The sequence below is a fragment of the Synchiropus splendidus genome, chromosome 13 (assembly GCF_027744825.2).
Source record: "Synchiropus splendidus isolate RoL2022-P1 chromosome 13, RoL_Sspl_1.0, whole genome shotgun sequence".
In the NCBI taxonomy this organism is placed as follows: domain Eukaryota; kingdom Metazoa; phylum Chordata; class Actinopteri; order Syngnathiformes; family Callionymidae; genus Synchiropus; species Synchiropus splendidus.
The window spans coordinates 7800967-7823712 of record NC_071346.1 but is presented as its reverse complement, the minus strand read 5'-3'; the positions used below and the strand labels follow the sequence as shown (position 1 = coordinate 7823712).

Here is a 22746-nt window from a genome sequence, read left to right as displayed (position 1 = left end):
GTCACTGACCTCCCTCCTCCCCTGAGACAAAATTATCTCCCAGCAAGAAGCGCTCGCACATGACACACTCACATACTGATAATGAAGACGCTATTCCTGCATAGCTCACCAGAAAACACTTCCAATTCCGTGAATCTGCTTGGACAGGTTTGTTTCATGAGTTGTGAACCACAGCGCGGGGGACATGAAAGAAAGACGGGGAGCCTTTGTGTGAGAAATTAGAAATATTAGCATATTTATTACAGCGACATGAAAGACATTAGAATGCCCGTACCCTTCACAACAAGCAACACATCGGAAACCGGTGTAAATAAGCGACGCCGTGTGGTCAAAGAAGAATAGAGAGACATCTGAAATAAGAGCACTCGATAACATTCACAATACAGAGATGGTGAGGAACTAACACTGTCCTTAGACCAACACACATGACTTTGTGTGAGGTGTGGCCTGAGAGGGTTGTTCACCTGGCCTTTTCATACCACTATTTCCTGTGTGTGGGTGACAACAAAGGTCATGGGTTATTGTTTTTCTCAATATCTGTGCATTTTCTTGGACAAGAGTGTGTTCTCTTATTTGAATAAATAACAGTTCCGCTTCTCTATTTAAACTCCTGAGGGCATTTCGGTCAAGTTGAGAACTGAAGGGAGTGTCTCGCACAAAGTGTAGATGTGAAGTCATCTTAGGAACACAGATAAATAATACCTGTACATATAGTAAACACTTGTCAAATAATCACCTCAGGGTAACAACAAAAAAAGAGAGCTTGGTAAATAAGGCATCTAAAAAGCCAGCAGTCAAGGGGCTTCCACTAGACTGATTCATGGAGTCAGAAAGGGTAGGATGAACATAGCTTGACTGGAAATAGAGGGGTAATAACGGAGAAAAACTAGCACTCGGAAGAGAGATAACATTGCTCGGACGGTTCCGTGGTACCAAATTGTATTGAGCAGCGTCAACTTCAGGGAATATAACACGACATTGTCTTTAAATAAAGGCGGTTTGAGGTGCGTCAGTAGATCTGAGCGGGTGACTCAGGCTTGCTGAAGCACTTCAGAGCCAGGAAGTCTCTGCTTTAATGCCTTAAGGAGACAAGCAACACATTTGAGTTGCCAACCGGCTTGACCTAGTTTATGCTGCGACGCTACTATTTATCGCTTCCTGGATAATACATGTTCAGTCGAACCAGTGCATCTTTAGGTCGACAAGTTCATCCCACTCTTTCTGACTCGACACAACAAACTGCAGTCACTGTCACCTGCCAATCAAAGCTGGCGCTTTGCAAACTGAATACATTCCTTGTTTTTCATCGCGTCCTTTCCCTCCACCACGCCTTGAATGAATCACCACAAATCTCTTTTTCACAAGTAAAGTACATCGTAGTCATTATCATTACACACATTCTAACATTGTAAATCAACACTGTACAGTATTTACACTATGATACAATCATATATACTGTTTGCCACGGTTGGTTCTATAGAGTACCACATGGATTATTCTAGAAGCAGCGCTGTTAAAGAAGTGAACCTAAAGAGTCAGAAATGAATGCGGTAAGCAGCGGTTTCCAGTCTGTCGGAGTTCACCGATGCTCGGAGTGATACGCTTTCGTGAGGACTAACAAGAAAGTGCGACATTACAAGACACATGATCATCTTTTTTTAATTGAAAGCCCACGACTTATTGAATCCACATCACCACTGCGTAAACTCTTCCCAGTAATCTCTGCCCTTCTACCTTGACAAAACACTATCATTACTGCGGCCGGCTCTGTGCAGCGAAAGGACGAGTAAATAACTGGTGGACATCCAGCCCAGATTAATGGTTCAAAATTACTCTACACATGACGCAACACCGGGAAAACATTGTCCGGAACACCGTCCACAATACCATAGCTGCAGCGTTTCACTTGAATTAAAAGTCAATAATCCCCAACAACAATATCTGACAACAGCTGAGTGGATGTTATTCGAAGCCCTGCACGTCTTTGGGGAAAAAAATATTTTTGGCTGAACGCAACTTCAGCTGGTTTTCTTTTTGCACTCACTTACATCAGAAGTGCCAGTGGTTCTGTCTGTGCGCCTGAGGTCTGGTTGCTATGGAAGTGTCTCTGCTAGTGGTCGCTAGGGAAGCCCGTGTCCTTTTCAGTTTAGCAAATCTCCCATCTCCCAGTCCACACGTACACTGGGACACATGAAAGCAGTGTTTGCTTGTCTTTTAGCCGCAATAGAAGTTTCAGAAGTTAATCTGCTGGGTAAAAAGTTTTTGCAGCATAAAAACACTTTTGCGTTCCGAAGGCAAACTTAGCAGAGTTTGTGTTTGGAAATAAATTATTGTAAAATAAAAAAAATAATGTAAGAACCAAGGTTTGGATCTTCAAAGTCTCATATTAAGATTTGAAAGACTTTTTTTCCAGGAAAATATTGTGGAATTTTACAGTCATTTTCAGTTGAAGCGGATGGTTTGGCTCCGCCCCTTAGGTCAAGGCAACGCCTCTGATGTTGTGATTGGTCAAAGGCAGAAAGCGTGGATTGAAAATTATTATCGGCTTTACATATTGTGGACCCTTTAAAGACTACTTTCCAAGACAATCATAAATACTGATCATTTAATTTATAGGTTTTATTTAGTAACCTAAAACGCTGCGCTTCTTGAAAACCCCACTATGTGGACTAGAGGTGTTTTTCTAAGTGTCATAGTGTACATGTGACTCAACTGTGTCCTCTCTTTGTCTTCTCACAGGTCCATACTTTCACTACCCTGACATCACCCCCCAACTTTCATGTTATTCACACTCTAGAATGAAAGTGGCTGGACAGATAAAAACTCCTACAGCGCAGCATTATAAACACCGATACAAACGTTAGGTCCATCTCTACAGGTGTGGGACACAAAGTCCCTATAAACACGTATCTACACATTTACAGTTTGCTGTACTCCCTCCCACTCCTCGCAGTGTGATTCGGAGACAAGATAAGAGTAGAAAACAGACTGCAGACCTCACAGACAGTGATGATAATCGAGTCCTCTTTCATTCAGTTGTCAAAAAATCTTTCTGATATGTTGTAAAGTAGCCGGGGATGATCTTGATGTTTGCGGCACGTCACGTGTCTCTTTGTAGCTCTGGTAAAGCTGGTCGTGCCCACCAAGAATATCAGAATGAATGAAAACTGCGTGAAGGTGAACGAGTCAAGAGTCCGTGGTGGTCACATCTCTGTGGAACTCGGGAGTTAATGGCGCAGCATTCATAGCAAATCTGTAGAGGAGCATCTGTTTGGTTCTGCCTCAGCATGTCTTCGTGGAAGCTGTTATACTTGGACATGCGACCCCTGGGTCTGGAGGCTCTGCACGCCTGATAAGATTTTCTTCTGGTGGCCGGCCAAGGTAACACCCATCTTTGCTAATTCACTGCAAGAAAATGAAAGCGACATTTGTTCAAGTGAAAGCGGTAAAGACGCTGAGCAGTATTTGAGGTGTGCGTACCAGACACTGATGTAGAGGATGGAGTCCAAACTGACATATCCGGAGCTGGCAAAGTTCTCCTTATACTGGCCCATCTTGATGGCCTCCAACCACTCATCCACCGTGCTCACGCTGAACTCGGGGGTGGTGGGCTCGTCCCTGCTGGGGTGCAAATCACTGAGTTTTAATACGGCCCTTTGTTAGCATTAGCAATCTGGCAGAAGATTGAAATATAGTGCTCACCATCCTGGGCTGTTGGCCAGCTCTCTCAGGCTTGAAGGATTCCGGATAAGCTTGTCCAGAATTGTGACAATCTGTCCAAACTTTGGCCTTTCACTCCGTCCTTTCTCCCAACAATCCAGCATGAGTTGGTGCAAGACCACGGGACAGTCCATCGGCGCAGGAAGACGGTAGCCCTCATCTATTGCTTTGATGACCTAGAAGGAGAAAATCCACCATTTACCAAGTCTTAAGATTCAGGAGTCTGACTTTGTATTGCACACTGTAACTTCATCTATTGTCAGACTAGCAGGAATGCTGTGCAAGTGTTTCTGACTCACATCCTGGTTCGACATCTCCCAGTAGGGTCTCTCTCCGTATGAAATCACCTCCCACATGACGATTCCGTAACTCCACACGTCACTTGCTGAGGTGAACTTCCGGTAAGCTATTGCCTCCGGAGCTGTCCATCTTATGGGGATCTTCCCGCCCTGTAACAAGCAACACACCGTAAATGTAAAACGTTTCTCATACTTGAGTTCCTTTTCTTAACCAAACACTCTTATGCAAGAATGAATCCTGTACTTCAGCATGGAGATGCACAATGGTGCTTTACTGAAACAAGTAAAACTGAAAATATTATCCATGTTTGGCTTGTGAAAGGCGCCTTATTTTAGTCATGATCAAGATAATTGTTTATGATATAAATTCTGTATACTGACTTAGTTGGAAAATCTGAATCTCAGGGGACATTTTAATGGGTGGGGGGGATCATTTCCAGACATTGCACATATCACAAATGTCCCCCTGGTTTTAAATCTCACTTCTGCAGAGGTTGCCACAGAAAGTCAGCCATTTATTGAATGGAAACGCCTTGAATTCCGGGGGTTTACGGCTTCTTTGCTTTAAACTACACGGGTCGGACGCAGTGCTCAGTTCCTGGTGTTTTCACATTTCTTTGAAGTCATGTGAAAACACAAGAGACAGAATGTTTTCAGGTATCACTAACACGGTGTCTCTATCCAATACTCTCCTCTCCTTATCTCTCCAGCATGACAAAGCAGCTTTCAAAACCAGCGCTCGTATTGATCTAATAACCCAGTAGAGGGGAATGAAAGCCTTCAATCCCTTTGTCCAAAAACAATTTCCTTTAAAAAGTTACGACACATTCCGTTATATCATCAAGTCCTTGTGTTTCTCCCATAAAAAAAGTCTAGATCAAGGGTGGAGGGTGTAAATGACAGCACTAGACGCTGTGATAAATCAAGTCTATATTGCAGAACAAAACAGATTTCGTGACTGCGCTGAAGCTTGTGCCATCATGACCAAAGCTGTTGAGATTAAACACAAACTTCCCAGCGTGTCTTGCCACCGCTTTTCTTTCCTCTCTTTCATGCTGCCTGTTCTGGGCCTTTGTTGTTGACGCTCAGATCAAACGGTTTCAAATGAAATCTCCGATATCGATACAACAGGCGGCAAGAGACCCCCGTCCTCCCTCATCGCCGCCTGGTGTAACACTCACAAACACACGCCGCACTTACATTATATATGACTGAATCCATTAAGATGCTGTGGTTGCCACTGCGGCGTTCAGCTCGGCGTTCTGCACTTGCTCAAAGTCAAATAAAAGACATGGCTTCCGACTTGCTCAGCAGAGTATTTTTGTTTTCAGCACCCATGCGTCTGCCACTGCCGCCTCCTCTTTTATCTCATAACTCTCAGTGAATGCTCACTATATGTCTTTCATCCTCTTCTTTCCCACCCCCTCTTTCAGTCTCACTCTCATTCCGCACCCTCTGTCTCTTCTCAGCTCCACCTTGGCCGGGTGTGTTCTCTGCAGCGGTTGATCGCAATAGAGCAGTCAGCGGCTGATTCGCTCCTCCTCGGGGCAATGCTAATGCCATATTAAAAATAACATCTTCTCTCTCTTCTCTCATCTCTGACATTGCACCTAGTATGTCTTGCAAAACTATTCAGGATTGGTCAATAAAACGCTACCCAATGGTTTTGATGTAAATGCCCTAGCTGCAGATGGTCCCTGTTGTGGTTTGGTTGGTGAACAAATAACTTGAATCAAGTCTTCCTCTTTGACAGATGGAGTGTTCTCCAGTTTTCCAGTGAAAGCTTTATACTGACTACAGTCACTGTAAACAGAGAATGAATTCCTGATGTGTCTTGGTAGGAAACACAGTACTGGTCTCCCTGTAGCTTTAATAAATACAGTTCAGTATAAGTGATATGAAACTCCTCATACTTTTTAATGCAAACTATTCCTCAGTGGAAGTCATGTGAAAATTTCCTCCTCTCCAAATTTGTCTCCGGTGAATCTGAAAGGTTTCATAATCTAGCTTTGGAGCTCACAAACATAGGTCCACATGAATAAATCATCACTGGATCTGGAAATGCTTACCCTTGTAGTGTACGCCGCCTCAGGGTCGTCCTCCAAAACTCGGCTGAGGCCGAAGTCTGACACCTTACACACCAGGTTGCTGTTGACCAGGATGTTCCTGGCCGCCAGGTCTCGGTGCACGTAGCTCATGTCTGACAGATACTTCATACCGGAGGCGATGCCGCGCAGCATGCCGACCAGCTGGATCACTGTGAACTGGCCGTCATGTTTCTGCGTGCAGAGAAAAGGAGAAAATTAAATTAAAGTTGCTGAACGCTGCTAAATTATAAATCCCTCAGTGACTACAGAAATCGAATCAGTCCAAAATACCGGGATTGTTACACCGTACAAAAGGTTTCTTCAAAACCTCAAAAGAAAAAAGTATTAAGTATGAGTCACAAGACGAAGCTCTCAATTTACTGATCGATCTACGTTCCCACCTTCACCTATGGTCACAAGCTTTGGGTCATGACCGAAAGGATGAGATCGCGGATACAAGCGGCTGAGATGAGTTTCCTCCGCAGGGTGGCTGGGCGCACCCTTAGAGATAGGGTGAGGAGTTCGGTCATCTGGGAGGAGCTCGGGGTGGAGCCTCCACATCGAGAGGAACCAGCTGAGGTGGCTCGGGCATCTGATCCGGATGCCCCTGGACGCCTCCCTGAGGAGGGGTTCCGGGCATGTCCTACCAGGAGGAGACCCCGGGGAAGACCCAGGACTCGCTGGAGAGATTCTGTCTCCAGTCTGGCCTGGGAACACCTCGGGATCCCCCGGGAAGAGCTGGAGGAGGTTTGTGTGGATCGGGAAGTTTTGGCTTCCTTGCTCCGAATGCTGCCTCCACGACCTGACTCCGGATAAGCAGCAGAAGAAGGTGAAGGTGAAGGTGAAGGAGTATTAAGTATGACTAATGTTCCTCCACTTCCCCAAGGTCAGGCCGTGGCAGCAGTGGTTTAAGTAAAGAGGAGAGAAAACTAACTTGCTTACTACCTACAGCGCTTTCATGAACTCGCATTTTCAAGCCATAACCATCTAGCTGCGCCTCGACCTTCCATATGATCATATCCAAATATCACCGGTGGATGTCAAGCCAACTATAACCCTCTCTACTAACCTCACTATGAAAACTGCCCAAGCAAAAGATGAGTTTTACTGTCTCAGAGAGAGCTCAGACAGATGACAGAACTCTGCTCTCAAATGTTGACCGCATGGATTTGGAAGACAGCGGTGCCATTTGATCAATGTCGGTCCGAATCACCTTGCAGAGCCTGTTATTGCCGGAGTGGGTCAGCGGCACCCGTTAAAACCTCATCCATGTCATCGGTCAACCCCCCTTTTTTGTACATTTGACTCTGCTTCGCATCCGTTTCTTTGTTTTTCCCATCTCTCCAGGAGAAAACTGCCTCTTCATCTATCTATCACCCAGCATCTGCCTGCATTGAGCACCTACTTCCCTGGTGGATCCTTCTTTCTTTCTGTCGCTCCCTCTCTCTCTCCCCCTCGACAGCTGCAGAGTAAGTTAATTAGCTGGTGGTTTTGCGAGATGCTGATTGATTGGAGTGTCTAACAAACCTACAGACTTCCTCTATCAATCTGCCCACCACATTGTATTGCCAGGAAGGAGGGAGGGAGGGGGGCGGGCGGTCCGAGCACAGACGTGGAGAGGAGACAAGCGCAGGGCAGGGAGATGAGAAGGAGCGGACGAATGAGCCGCGTGTTGCGAGCGTGGCAAATGATTTCTGACAAATCTCCTCGCATGACTCGGGTGTTGTCTGCCAAACTAAAGAGGAACTCGATCACATGTTTTGAAGGGAGAGCCAAGCGAGGAGGACGAGAGCCAGTGAACTTTTGTTAGTTCTCGGGGAGAGCTGCTTAATAAAAAAATAATTAAAGACACATATTGATTCCGGCAGCGCAGCTCAGCTGTAAAAGTAAATAAAACTGCATTCCATTATTTTATGGGGGCGCAGCGGACCCCCTTTATGACCCTCTATTAGAAAACACAGTTCAGCTGATGTGTGACTTGTGGAGTCAGTCTGAGACAATTTCTGGCTTTAATTGTCGTGAAGGATGAGTTTGTTTAAACTGTGAAATAGTTCTGGCTGTTTGTCGACCAATGATACAGAAAAAAATCTTATTTCATTAAGCAAAAGCTGCACTGGCCAAGGTTTCATTCCTGAACTTGAAAAGTTCCACCATGAAGCTGCACTTTTTGATTTCCTGTGGAAATTCATATTCTGTGTCTCTTCACCTTCTTCTGCCGCTTATCCTGGGTCGGGTCGCGGAGGCAGCATTCGGAGCAAGGAAGCCTAAACTTCCCGATCCACACAAACCTCCTCCAGCTCTTATCGGGAACACCTCCCCAGGGAGGCCTCCAGGGGGGATCCGGATCAGATGCCCGAGGCACCTCAGCTGGTTCCTCTCGATGTGGAGGAGGAAAAGCTACCCTTTTCCCTCACTCGAGAACAAGACCCCGAGATACTTCAACTCCACCACTTGGGGCAAACCACCTTATTCCGGTCGAGAACCATGGCCTCAGACTTGGAGGTGCTGATCCTCATCCCGGCCGCTTCACACTCGACTCCCGGTCCGATGAGGCCAGCAGAACAACATCGTAGCAACATTTTACCAAACTACCCGCCCGATAACTCGCCTCACATTTGAACCCCATAATAAACCTTGACACCATACCTGCCGTCTAATGCAAATGATCGTCTTAAAAAGTCAATGTAATAACACACTGAGTGACAGACTCCACCAACTCCAGTCAGTTTGTCAATGTTAATAGCATAGAATTACCGCCACACTTTTTTATTGATTAAAAAAAACGGGCTCCCTGATAATAGGTTTACCAGTGATGAGAGTCAGCACAATTCCTTTTTACCTTCAACAAAAGGAGGGATCATTAAAACTTTAATTGTAAAATACATTTTTGGAACATTAATGTTTAGAGTTTGGTTCTCCTGAACTGTGATGCACATTATCTGTGCTAACATTGAGACCAAACTGACATCGTTCTGGAAGGTTCATTTTGAGATACGCACCCTGTGAATGATTCAGTCATGCAGTAATCCCTTCATTATAACAGGGATTACGCTCCACTCTTTTATTTTTCTTTGCATTGCCATTTATTTTTTATTCAATCTTCATCTCATTTTTAGGTGTGAAATTTCTACCCCTCTGAAAACGTATGGATTCCGTGACTCACCTTGAGGAACGTGTCCAGAGATCCGTTCTCCATGAACTCCGTGATGATCATCACCGGTTTACCTGAAGAAAACACACAAAAAGTTGCTTTTAGTATCAAAAGGACCAGGCCTGACACATGTCCGGGGTCCTCAGCTGTGACTCCCCCAGCCCCTCACCCTCCCTCTGGGGGATAACATGTCGTCATCAGTCACAATGACAGCCTTCTCCATAAACGCTCGGAGATAATTGGGACGGACCAATCCAGCAGAATACTTGTGTGTTCCTCCTGAGATCCCATGAATACTAATCATCCTCAAGGGGAAAGGGGGTGGGATCGCCGTGCACCTGCATGTGTGTGTGACGGAGGGCGGGGTGATTGACAGGCCCCAGTGCACCCCGCTCCCCAGCACGACATCTGGTGAAGTTTACAAATGACTAACAAAGTACCGCAAATCACACGCTCCCATATACAGGCACCGACGCTATCACGGTCGCAGGGGAAAGTTTTGCCAAGTGCAAACAAAGCAAGTGTGTGAATATTTGTATTTAAATCTCTCTCATTGAGCGTTCCGTCTTGTTGGCTGTTAGAGAATTCTCCATGACACTCCTTTTTTCTATACCTGTCTTCTTCTGTGTGGACAATACTCTCAACAGATGTCTGTATTTGTTCTCGCCGTCCTATGGCGGAGGAAGAAAGCTGCGAGTTTACCGATATGAGAAGAGGCGGTCAAAGCCTGTCAAAAGCAGGGGGCGACACCACCGAGGCCTACTGTGAGATTGCAGGTAAAGACAGCAATGTATCACCTTAAATGAATTCCCTATCTGGCTGCAGGAAAACATACACACACACACGCAGGCACACACACACGCACACACACAACAGAATGGCCAGGTCTCTTGTGGTGGTGTAGTCTTTGACAGTAACATTAGTCTCTGGGATAAAAGTGAAAGAGAATTGGATTTTCTTCTGCTGGGGGTGAGGACTGCTGGTTACATTTATCTCCACACGAGGCCTGTGTGGGTGACGATGTGTGTGTGTGTGTGTGTGTGTGTCGGTTAGAGACCTGCTTTGAGGGCACAGCGTGCGGGAAGGGCATGATGACAGCGGCTTGATCCGGTTAAGATACGAGTGGACTGTGTCGCAGCATTGTGTGTGATCCTTCCAGAAAGTTGCGACTCTCAATTTTCCACTTAGTCTCTCTGTGGAGAAACCATCTGATGATCTGTCTAACACAGACAAGGTCAAGTTCACCTTGGCGGGAACTGCTCATCAGTCACCACTGAATTGCAAAAACGGACAGTTGAATCATTTTAAAACGGTTATTGGAGGAGCATCAACTGCTGCAGTGCATATGGAAGTTGTCTTATGAAGGTTGGGGGTCGACGAGCATGACGGCAACAGATAAAGAAATGTAATTCAGTTTGGCATGTCTGTGCTCATGTGACATATTTCAGCTTGTTTCCTCAATAGATTTTGCAAAAGCACACACACCCTTGAGCTTATTTGGAGGTTCCATTTCCCCCCAAAAGCTGAGTGGCACTTTTAAATTTCTCCCTGAAAGAGCCTCATTAACTAATCACATTCATATTCACAACAGTCTATTGCCGTTTCACCGCTTTCAGGAGCGATGCAGCAACTCCGTTCCAAACACCTCCTGGTGTACGGATGTGTGTGCAAATTGGGTATTGATGCTCTGCCAGTTGGAGTATGTAATGGAGTAGATCAGGGGCGAGTTTGATCTCCTTTCCAGCTCTTCATTAAATGAATGTAGGAAGTGTTGTCGCTCCTCTTCTGAGGTTTATCACACTTGGAGTATGAAAGTTGTCGGAACAACATCCATACAGTGCACCTGCGAAAAGACATTTGGAGGGCCGCCGCTGTGTGGGTGAAAATGAAGGGATCTGAATATGTGGGCTCTTACATTACTAGAGGCTGGGTGTGTGTGTATGCGCCAGTGGCCAACACGGCCACATTATTGAATGAGGCAGCCCAAGGTACAAACTAGAAAATGAAATAACTGCTGTATTGATTAATGTTAAGGTCCTGAACTAAATGATAAAATGCTTTTAACGCGGGACAGATCTCTGTTCGGGGGAAGCACCGTGCCAGTGCGCGGGGCCTGCGCCGAAAGGGAGACAGAAACTCAATAAGCTTATCTCTTCACCTCTCCTCCCCTCTTTGCCTCCTCATCTCCTCTCATTTCCTCACGTTTCTCTCGCCGCCGTTTCTCCTCTCGACAACCTCCTGAAATCTCCTCGTGCATCGACTGGGTGGCCCTCATTTGTTTCAAGTCCCATGCCTCATTTCCTTACCCTTGTGCCCTATCTTCCTGTCTGCCCTCCACCTCTCCCACGTGTCTCTGTGCTTGAATCACTGACTCTCAAACCTCTTGTTTCTTCAAATAAGTACAACTGGTCACACAATATCCATAGTTTCAGCCGCACCTCTATCAGCAGCTGGGGGTGCGTGAGGGAGCGCTGGTGAGGTGGGCAGATGAGATGGAGCCCGGTAATTGAGGGTTTTCCAAATGAGCCGATTGTTGCAGCGATTGTAAAACACATCAACGACGGATGGCTAAAACGGGAGACGGGGGAGATAAAGGCGAGATAAGGGGATGGGGAGGGGACGGATTGCTGCACGTTCCTCAGAAAGAAGGACCTTTTTTTTCCTGTCTACTCCAGCATGTGGCGCTGGAATTAGCATGACAATAGTGACAATCAGGTTCAGGCAGCGGAGTAGGTTATTAAAGTGGCACATTGAGAGCTTACAAGGTTTAGAGCTGATAGGATATACTCACAGAAAATAACGAAAAGCGGGAGCCTTTTGTCGCAGAATTAGAAAAAAATACAACCTTCCCCTGCCGACATTATCAACTGTCATTTTATAAATTGCAGATTAAAAAAAAAGTGCTTGTATCCCATTTATAAATGAAATGAATTATTAATATATTACCCAGCATATCCTTACTTCCTCTTTAAAGACCAGATTTGATCTGTAATGTGACATTTTCTTTCTGTTTTTTGCTTCCATTGCTCCACTGTGCTGCCACAAAATTGGTTAAAGAGTCGAACAATATCCTCAGTGCGCTGTTGTTTTCCTCCTTAAAGAGGTTTCCTCGACCACTTGCCACAGCTTCAGGGGCTTTGTAAAACAGTGAGTGTCCTCCTTTAAACCCATTTCTAATGATATCTTCTTGTTGTGGATAAACAATAAAGCAATAGCGTGAACTTTTGTGTGTTACCAGAAAACATGTCACTGTATCATAGTGCAATTCTATGAGGCAATACTCACACAAATTCATACGCATCTATTTCCTAGTCTTCATTCGGAAGAGATATTTATTGTCTTGCTATATAAACTGGTACCAAGTCCACCATCTTTAAGCTATGTAATAATAATGGATCCCCTTATAAATGCATACAACACCTGGCCTGTTTTCATTTGTAAACACAACGGCTCCATCGTACAGAAAAGCAGAGGCGAAGGATTGTATGGAGGTCAGCATTCTTACAGCATTTTCCAGATGCAGGTATTTTCTGCCAACGTTTCTGAACCACTGGCTGGTGGGAGTGATGCATTGTTGTGAATTCTAAGGATTGGCCTTGTCGTTTTCCTTATACTGCTGCCCATGAGTTTGGTATCATTGCGATGGTGTTATGCATTATATTCCGATAGGTTGATGTCCACAACATTTTTATGAGGATGTGCGAATGAAGGCATTGAACTTGAAAAAAACTCGATTTTGGAAAAAAACATGACGCCCTCCTTGAGGTCATTTCCTAAACTGATATACAGTAATAGGATAAGATAATCCTTGTTAATGTTTTCTCGCTTCTTGAAACAGTTTTATAGCTCCTACTGCACAATAACAGCTTAAAATCGCATTTTTTTTCCGATCTTGAATGTTTTCTAAAATTACATAGATTTTGATCAGTGGCATCTTCTGCAATTGTGATTTAAGAGTTTGATGAATGTCTTGGCAGAAAACACAACTTCGAGTCCGCGCCCTTTTCCACCCACACAAACCACTCCGCCACACCTGAGCCCCAATCCAACGGGGTCATCCTGTCTGATTAGACCGAGTCTGGTGTGAAGGGACCAGCTGGTGCGGTTGAAAAAAAGGCCTGAAGGAGTTATTGACCCATCTCAACTCTCACCCCCTCGCTCTCTGGCACACACCCTGGGCTGTGACCTGTGAAATAACTGCTACACTGGTGAGATTTGTTTCCGAGGGGCTCTATCAGCTCCTCAATGTGCCGTGAAGACAGGTGGGGATAATGACACGAGCAAAACAAAGCTATGGATTATATGCTGAAGCGCAATAAAGCGCAAAGTTTTTAACTCCCAATCTTATAGTTTTGGCTTCAGATCATTGTCAAGCAAATGGAGGGAGGAAGGCTTTGCTCCTGTCAAACGTAAAGAGGCACGTTTTTATTCAGTTTGCTGTTGTTGTTGAACAAACTGCTTCAGTCCTGAAATCAAAGGTCACCACGTTTCTTACAAGCGTTACAAGCGGGAAGAAATGAATTAGAGATGCAAGGAGGTCTCACTCTTAATAGGCACGCTGCTGAATATTCATGACGCTAAAAACACATCCAATTAACTTTATGAATTATTAATATTCATGATAAAAGCTGATGCATATGCATTTGCTCTTTTTGTTGGTGGCGTAAGTGCCACCGAGCGCGGTGGGCGCCACATCGGAAATCTTTCATGTCCCAGAAAGGCTGGAGGAGCACGGTTGTGTTTGTCCGCCTGCATGTTTACAACTCTCTTTCTGTCATCCATTTGCTTTTCTCTATCCCTCGTGTAATCTGCACCACGAGGTGCGAGCGGAGACATTAACTCGGAGCAGAAGCGTCTAGTGCAACAACTGGGAAACAAAATAGTGGGGTACATGCATAGAGATTTATATTTGGATGTGGGGTGGGTTAGTTTCTCCCCTCTCTCTCTCTCTATCTATCTATCTACCTATCTATCTATCTATCTATCTATCTATCTATCTATCTATCTATCTATCTATATATATATATATATATATATATATATATATAGAGAGAGAGAGAGAGAGAGAGAGAGAGAGATATGCTATTATTTATCAGTGTTGGGTTCTTCAGAGGATAGATAGATAGATAGATAGATAGATAGATAGATAGATAGATAGATAGATAGATGGATGATGGATGGATGGATGGATGGATAGATAGATAGATAGACAGACAGACAGACAGACAGGTAGGTAGGTAGGTAGGTAGGTAGATAGATAGATAGATAGATAGACGGATGGATGGATGGATGGATAGATAGATAGATAGATAGATAGATAGACAGACAGACAGACAGACAGACAGACAGACAGGTAGACAGACAGACAGACAGACAGACAGGTAGATAGACAGGTAGATAGACAGACAGACAGACAGACAGACAGGTAGGTAGGTAGGTAGGTAGGTAGATAGATAGATAGATAGATAGACGGATGGATGGATGGATGGATAGATAGATAGATAGATAGATAGATAGACAGACAGACAGACAGACAGACAGACAGGTAGACAGACAGACAGACAGACAGACAGGTAGATAGACAGGTAGATAGACAGACAGACAGACAGACAGACAGACAGACAGGTAGATAGACAGACAGACAGACAGACAGACAGACAGACAGACAGACTGACAGACAGACAGACAGACAGACAGACATACAGATAGATAGATAGATAGATAGATAGACAGATATATAGATAGATAGATAGACATCACATGCAATGAGAGTCACCCAATAACTACTAGAGGAGGAAACCGGAGTGCACAGGCAACACATTAATGCGTAGAAACTATAAAACTCCACTTTGAAAATGGCTGGGGATCTACTTGCTGCGAAGCTGAATCAGCAAACACTGACTTTATGATGCAGTTTTAGCAGTTTACTGCTTACTAAGTCATATGACAACTTTATTATTAGTCGGCCGGTCGCCTTATCATCGCTCTCTCTTAATACCAATTAGTTGAACTTCAACTTCGGCACAAACACTCGGTTATCTGCACTGTAATTATCTTCCCGCTGAATCCTTCAAGCTGACAACAGTGTTTTTGGCGAGGGAGAAGAAAGGAACCGGGGAGAAGGACGAGCAGAGCGGGCGGAGATCGAATGAGAAGATTAGATGGACACCGAGAGTGAAGGCAGGAGTGTGAGACAAGGGAGAGATAGATGAAGAGGGAGAGAGGGAGCGTGTTCCAGCGGCGAGCAGCGATAACAAATCGGCTATCTTGTTGAACCAGGCCATTGTCTACCTCACCTTAATGAACACACACACACACACACACACACGCTGGCTCTCTAACCACCTCACACAATCATGGGAAGTTAACAAGAGTCTGCTCGAGGGGAGACGGTCGCCGTGCGTCAGTAACACGTTACCATGGTAATGGACCTTTGATCTGATCCATGCTCACCTCCAACAGCTCTCCTGACTGCCACACACACACACACACACATATATATATGCATGCTTATTCCTTCTCAGAGGTGTGCAATGACACCAACCTGAAGGACATGAAATGGTTGTTCACTCACATTTGGTGACCACCCCCTCCAGTCGGATGATGTTTGGATGGTCGAACTGGCCCATGATTGACGCCTCAGACAGGAAGTCTCTTCTCTGTTTGTCAGAGTATCCGGCCTTCAAGCTCTTGATAGCGACGTAGATCTCCCGTTTTCCTTGAACACGCAGCCGACCACTGCACACCTCGCCAAACTCGCCTACACACACATTTACATACACATGAAAATTTTTCTTTTTTGGTCTGCTTTGCTTTCTGTGATGTACTTTAGTTGAATATATCATTTGGGTTTGACCCAGTCGGCTTAATAATTTTAAATTTGAGGACATTTCTTTGGAAGCATGCACGAATGCATTCTCTTCGCCAACTCACCCGCTCCAATGACTCGCTCGATTCGAATGTTGGAAGCGTCGATTTCCTTGGCGAAGTCTCTGACAGCCTGGTTGGGGTCTTCATAGGTGTGAGGATGGATGTAGGTTCTGCTGCCAGGAAGTTTGACTGTGAATATGGAGATTTAAGGAGTTTAAAGACTCGTTGGAATGAGAGGAAGGCGTACAAGTTTCGAGGTGTTTTTGTCCTAAGTTCGCCGTCGTACAATGTTTGAGAAAACTGTCACATCTTGCGGTGTGAAAATACGGTGAAAAGCGTGGGTATGAGAATGATTATATAATCAAACACATAACTTGTTTGCAATGGTGTTATAATGACTCACAGTTTTAACAGGAACCCATAAGGAGCTCGGATCAGCCAGCAAATATTATGCAAAAAATGGGAAGCAAATTGGTTTTCCTCCAATCGCATTTCCACCCAGACGGATGTCTGCGCAATGTATGTGCAGCGGATTATTTTATGAACTGGTTAGAGGACTACATCAAAGGTACTTTTGCTCCAGTGACGCAAGACATTTGCCTTGTTGAGAAGTCAATATTGTTTGTGGGGTTTATTGGTCTTCACCTCGGCCATGCTGGAACTGCATCTTCTCTTCATCTGGGTCCTGCTTGGCTTTGATGTATCCACAGTGCCTGGAAAAGGAAGTACAGACGGTCAACAATCCACACGTAAACACACGCAGACTGAGCAGATCACTGTTGATTCTGCGCGTTGGCTTTACTTTTTCAGCAGTTCCCGATTACTTAGATCAGGGAGTAACATCAGTCGACTGAAAAAACTCTAGATTTTTTTTCCTCCTATCCCCTGTGGTCATCACCACGTCCTCATAGTTTTGCACACATCAATGCCCCTCTCTACCCTTTGCCTCATACTACGGTTGGTGAGCTTAAAGATCGAGGCCAAGTATTGACAAATTGATCGAGTCACTGCTGGTGCCCAGCTGTGAGGCCTTGTTTAAGTTGCTCTGTTTCACAAACCAGATGATGAACCCGTGTACACCTTAGAGCGCGTATTCCTTGATGTGTTTATGTGTGTGGCTCGGAAAAAAAACAATATTTATTTTAAAAAGATGTTTGGTTTTAGATGTTAAACACAATTTATTGAGTTTTGAAATAATAGCTGTGTCACTCGACAAAAGGTACGATTCACTAATGTTGCTGTTTATTGCAGATTTTATTTATGAAAAGGTTTGCAAATTTCTAATGTAATAATGTAAAAGTTTATGATAATAAATACACGAAGGTAAGGAGAGAAGGTTTTCCAATGCTACCTGCGCTGCATGTGTGTAGCTTTGCCGCTACTTTTCATATACACACTTTGTGTTGTGTTTTATCAGGAAAAAAGCGGGAGTAAGCGCAGTCAAAAAAAAGTCTATTATAAATCATACGCAACAGCAAACCTTGAGAGCTAAAATAACTTTATGGTCTTAAATAGACTTATCTGAGCAGATAGCACATCAAGCAGAGTGCCTTGTTTCTATCGTCAAAAGCATCTATCCTCCCTAACAGACTTATCTAAACTGGCTTTATATATATGTTGGATAGAAGAGTCAATGCTCTGTTTCTTAAGAACAGTGCACATAACAGGTCAGTTGCTTTCAGAAGTCATTTTTTAGACTCTGGATTAGAGAGGACTAGAAAGAGAGGTGGTCTTGTTTGGCTCTTTAATCCTTGTGTTGATGTTACACAGCTGAACGCTCGACGGAACCCAGACATCAATAGCTCGTCCGGGGAATAACACCCATGGGGACACATAAGAGGTACAGACCGGACACTGGTATTCGGGGATAAAAGGGAGGAGGCATAATTATCTCAACAGCATCTGGGGGGGGAAAGGGGTGTCACCTGGTTATCAGCTGGGATCACGCCAGTTGAACACCAAGGGACCATCATTACCCCCATGACACACTCTGCGCTTTAGGGCATGTGTTGGGAACATATGGGCAACGGGGTCTGGGGTCACACCTCTGCTCCCGCTGTGATAATCCCACGGGTGCCACCGACCAAAAGCAGACTTAAAAGCAGATCTCCATCGCTGCTGCCTGTGTGTATCTGGGTGCGTGGCTGCGGATACAAGCCCCGGCGTCTGATGGGAAATGAACACATTTCCATAGTAATTACAGAGCGACTCCTTTCTCCTCTCCAGTTAGAGGTGTCATGAATCATTAGCTCCGCCGTCTTAAACATTGCACAAAACCTGACGCGGCCGCGGCTCCTGATTTGTTTCCCGTCCTGTTTCCGCCGTCAGACAAATACAAGTGACCACTGACGTGACTCATCACGCGGTGAATGAGCCAGGTTTTTACATCTGGTGCAACACAAGTTTAATAAAGCTAGACTGAAGGAACAACATCGCCATCACCACACGTAACAGAATCTTAAATGTCTTTCATTTACCATTTGTCTGAGCCGTTTCTAACCTTTTATTTCTCCGTGAACGACCTTAGCTATTTAAATAAGCCTCCTCAAGGTTCCTTTCCGGACGTGAAGGATGAGCTGAGCAAAATAATAAAAGCAGTTCTTTGACATCAACGACACGTTTCCCATGATAGATTACACCCTTCTTCATGTATGTCAAACTTGATTCATTCCCCTCGCTCGCTGTCCACATCAGATACTTCAGCTTGAAAGCAGAAACAGCACAGGTGTAATTACCATTAGCGAAACTGAACCTGCGTGTGAGAGTTTCCAGTTCTGGCACGAAATAACAGGCGCCTAATGAAGAGCACTGCTGCTGTTGATGTTGGTGATTACGCCGCTGTTTTCCTGCTGGGAAATGTCCAAATGTGTTGTCAGTGAACAATCGCCACGTCATTCCGTCCAACTTCCTTGAAAATCCAGCGGCTTATTTACCGGCTTCCAACTGCACGCCTTCTTCATAAATAAACCCAAAGCAAGCGGTTATACTGACAGGTTAAACCTTAAATTGGGATATTTTAAAATACTTTTATTTACAACATGGCTCAAGATATCATCAGCAGCAAGCACTTTCTTTACCAAACGGAAAGCCACTGTCTTTTGTTGAAGGTTTTCCAAGCAACTGTAGTTCGTAAAAGATTGTCAACACTATGGATGCGACCGCGATGTGTCTGGATAGGATTTAGCAGGCAGATCGCAACATTGACCTTCATGAAAAATTCTGACATGTCAGTAAAGCTATTTAGTTTGTTTTTTTATTTATTTATTTCCATGTGAAAATGTGGCCATCTTGTATTTTTATTTATTTATTTCTTTTGTGAGCGTTACATTATTTACTCAGTCTTACTGGGCATCAAAATCAAGTTTGCAGTTTTAGTTTAATGCTAGTGTGAGATCACAAGCCCCAACTGTAGCATCAACTTGACTATGGTTTTGGACAGAGCTGAAGTGGCAGTAAGAACTGAAGAAAGATGTGCACCTTTTTCACAATTGCGACTCATATGTCTCCAGTGTTGGTATGTCGAATGTCTTTCATAAGCCGCTTCATACGTTGTCACGGTGTGAGCTATTGCTGCTCCATTTTGCTCTCAACGCAACACGCGCTCCGATAACTGTACATGTAAGTACACACTCCCGCACAAATCACACAGACAGACACACACTAATGGACTCTGATATCACCATCACCCCCGAGCCTTCACCTTTCTCTCTGTTCCACTCCGGCGGGGACAACAGGCTCTCCCTGTCCTCCAAAGCCACACACTCCACATTTGCATATCAATTTACTTTTTAATATAATACTCTGTCACTCGAGACCCATTTGTCATCCGGCTCGCAAGCCTCCACCTTCATAAAGCGCCATCCATTTATTATAGTTGGCCGAGTCCCTCCCCGATTTTGCTCTCTTTTCCTGTCATTCTCTCCTTTGCCTCCCTTTGTCTCTCCTGTGTATTCTTTTATTTCACCAACTCTTCCATTAAGTTTAGACGTTCCTTTCTTCCAATAAACCGCAGTTTGTCTCCTGTCTAATGTTTCCATCCATTTAGCCGACATTTTCTTTACTCGCTTTGTTTTTTTTTTTTTGTGTCCTCTAAGAGAAGGAAGAGTCGACACAAGGGGCTGGAAAGAGAAATGAAGGGAGAGAGAAAGAGAGAGTTGGAGATGGGAAAAAAGAGTGCTGACAGGCAAGAGCGAACAATGGGGGTTCGAGCCTGCATACCAAGTAACATGCAATCACATGGAGGGGAGGCACAGCCATAGGAACAGAAACCCACCGGGTAACATAACGCATGTGGACAGGCGGCGTTTGTGCAGCGGGAAGACGGACGAAACATAAAGAAGCGTCGAGTAACGGTACTTTTTGTAAGGGGCTGGATCAAAAGAAAGAAAACAGTCAAGGTTACTTCTTCTCCTGTTGGACGAGGAAGCAGGTCTATTGTGCTTTAAAGAAGCAGCAGATGGAGAAGTGCATGGAAAGGTGCCTTCTAATCTGCAGGTGAAGCTCACATCTAAAGAGAGTCTGCTCCGTGACACCCATGGTATTTTGCGATACAGGAGTGGTGATACGACACATTGCGATACTGTCTCAACAATGCACTGTAAGTAGTGCCACCTTTCTGAGGGGAAAACTCAGATAATGCAGTACAATATGTGCATGAAAACAAGCTTTTTGTTGTGACGTCAGTCCACTCACAGTTAAATTTCACCCGAAACAAAATAACCTGTCACAGCAGCAGCAGCGTATCCAGGTGCGAATGTATGAAATAAAATATAATGTAGCCGACTTTAAAAAAATATTGTAAAAGTATTGTGATATTTAATGTGAATGTAATATTGTGCACTCAAGTATTGTGATATTGGAGTGTGTTGATATTTTCTTACACCCCTATTGTGTATTGGTGTAAAGAGATCTCTATTCTTGACCCCAAAGGATGAAATGGGACCATGGTGCGAGCCAAAAAACCATGTGCTGGCGCCTTCCTTGCATGATCCAGTGAGAGGCTCCGCTACACTCCTGGCACGACCGGGTGCATAGTAGCTAGTCATTAAGTCCAAGTCGCCCTCACTTTGCGTGGACCAAGTGGCTGGGATGAGTTTCATCTTCAACTGCAGCAGCAACCTTTTCTATGTTCTCTACCGTCCCTCATCATTAAGCAATGTGCTTTCACGCTCAATTACATTTACAGCCCGACAGCTCGGTGCACAACCGCACAAACCCTCGGTGATAAGCTTCTGATAATCACTCGCTCCGCCGTAGTCTCATAAGTATATTAGCGCAACAGCAAAGTTCTTATCAGAATTGTCAGCGGAGCTATTAGGGAGCCATTTTAAGACGAGGGAAGCATTTAAGCAAGCGAATGTAAGTTGGTTTGGAGTCAGAGCAGGGAGTACCTAAAGTGATGAACATAATAGCAACCTTAATGTGTGCTTTAAATTCAGGCACGCGACAAGTCAAGTGACAATTGGCACGGGAGAGTAGAAAGTTTTGGGACTCACATACCGCGAGGTCAGTTTGAGGTCTCACAATGAAATTTGTATTTTTGGTGATGATGATGATGGTGAGTCAAGCATAAGCAAGAACCTTATACAAAAACAAATATATATATATATATATATATATATATATATATATATATATATATATATATATATATATATATATATGTTATTTTGAGTTTTTTTTTTCAGGAAACTGTCAAAAAAACCTCATATCATATTCTGTAAAAAAAAAAAATATATATATATATATATATCATGATATAATGAGTATCACTTTTGGGAGCAGTGGATGTGAATTTGTAGGTCCATCACCAATAAGATGAGAAAAAATGGAAAAAAAAAAAAAAATATATAGAAGCTAAGTCCGTGGTTAGAACACTGGTCCTGACAATGACCGGGCATATTTCTAGTTGAAAATATTTATATTCGCGTCTATGTAGATGGAGCTAGGTGCCACTTACGCTGTCAAATTCCGCATACATATTTTCTGATGTTGTTTACTGTAAATGTGTCTGTAGTAAGCAGAAATTTGTTGGAAAAAGGCAGATAAATGGTGAATCTAGAGTTGTTATAAAGTTTGAGCATCTTTAAAATTACTCTTTTTTATTTTGCAGTTCTCTATACTTTCATATGCTGATAGAAGTGGGCAGCGATAGAATGTCTTGAGCTGGAATCAAACCAGCAACCTACATGCTATGCTGACTTGACATCGAAACATTAGACTAGTAGAGTGATATATTTCTGTCGGGCCCAGACAGGGGGTGTCAAAAGTCCGCTGATGGCCCACTGGCCTCCCAGTGAACCTCAAGACTCATGACGCACAGATAAACCCCTGATACTGTCAGGCGGAGCAGCCTTTAATAGCTCCAACCTTTAAAACTGCAAGTGAACAACGCTGTTATGAAGAATAACCTTGGACTTGCTTCAACCTGAGACATGGCGCTGAAGTAGTCGCCTTTCATTTGGAACATGGACGGTCACTCTTTATAAGATGAACTGCTGGAGGACAGGCGGGGAATCTCATACATTCTCGGACATGGAAGGGTCAGACAGGATCCGATGCTGCCGCACACTCATTCACAAACATATTATCCTCAGTTTTTCATTTCCTGCCTCGCCAC

General features: G+C 44.2%; 1 protein-coding gene across 2 annotated transcripts in view; it reads right to left on the bottom strand.

Annotated features, from left to right (window-relative positions):
- Nucleotides 1-218: 218 nt before the first annotated feature.
- Nucleotides 219-22746, bottom strand: part of epha4b (eph receptor A4b) — a 79075-nt gene continuing 56547 nt past the window's right edge. The window contains exons 11-19 of one of the 2 annotated variants that reach the window (XM_053884434.1): nt 16773-16840; nt 16191-16316; nt 15832-16017; nt 9270-9331; nt 6089-6298; nt 4020-4169; nt 3703-3896; nt 3481-3621; nt 219-3405 (exon numbers count right to left, since the gene is read on the bottom strand). In XM_053884434.1, coding sequence (XP_053740409.1) covers nt 3306-3405; nt 3481-3621; nt 3703-3896; nt 4020-4169; nt 6089-6298; nt 9270-9331; nt 15832-16017; nt 16191-16316; nt 16773-16840 — 1237 coding nt within the window. In that variant the 3' untranslated portion in view covers nt 219-3305. The remainder of the gene's footprint in view (nt 3406-3480; nt 3622-3702; nt 3897-4019; nt 4170-6088; nt 6299-9269; nt 9332-15831; nt 16018-16190; nt 16317-16772; nt 16841-22746) is intronic. The other variant, XM_053884435.1, reaches the window with a different exon arrangement.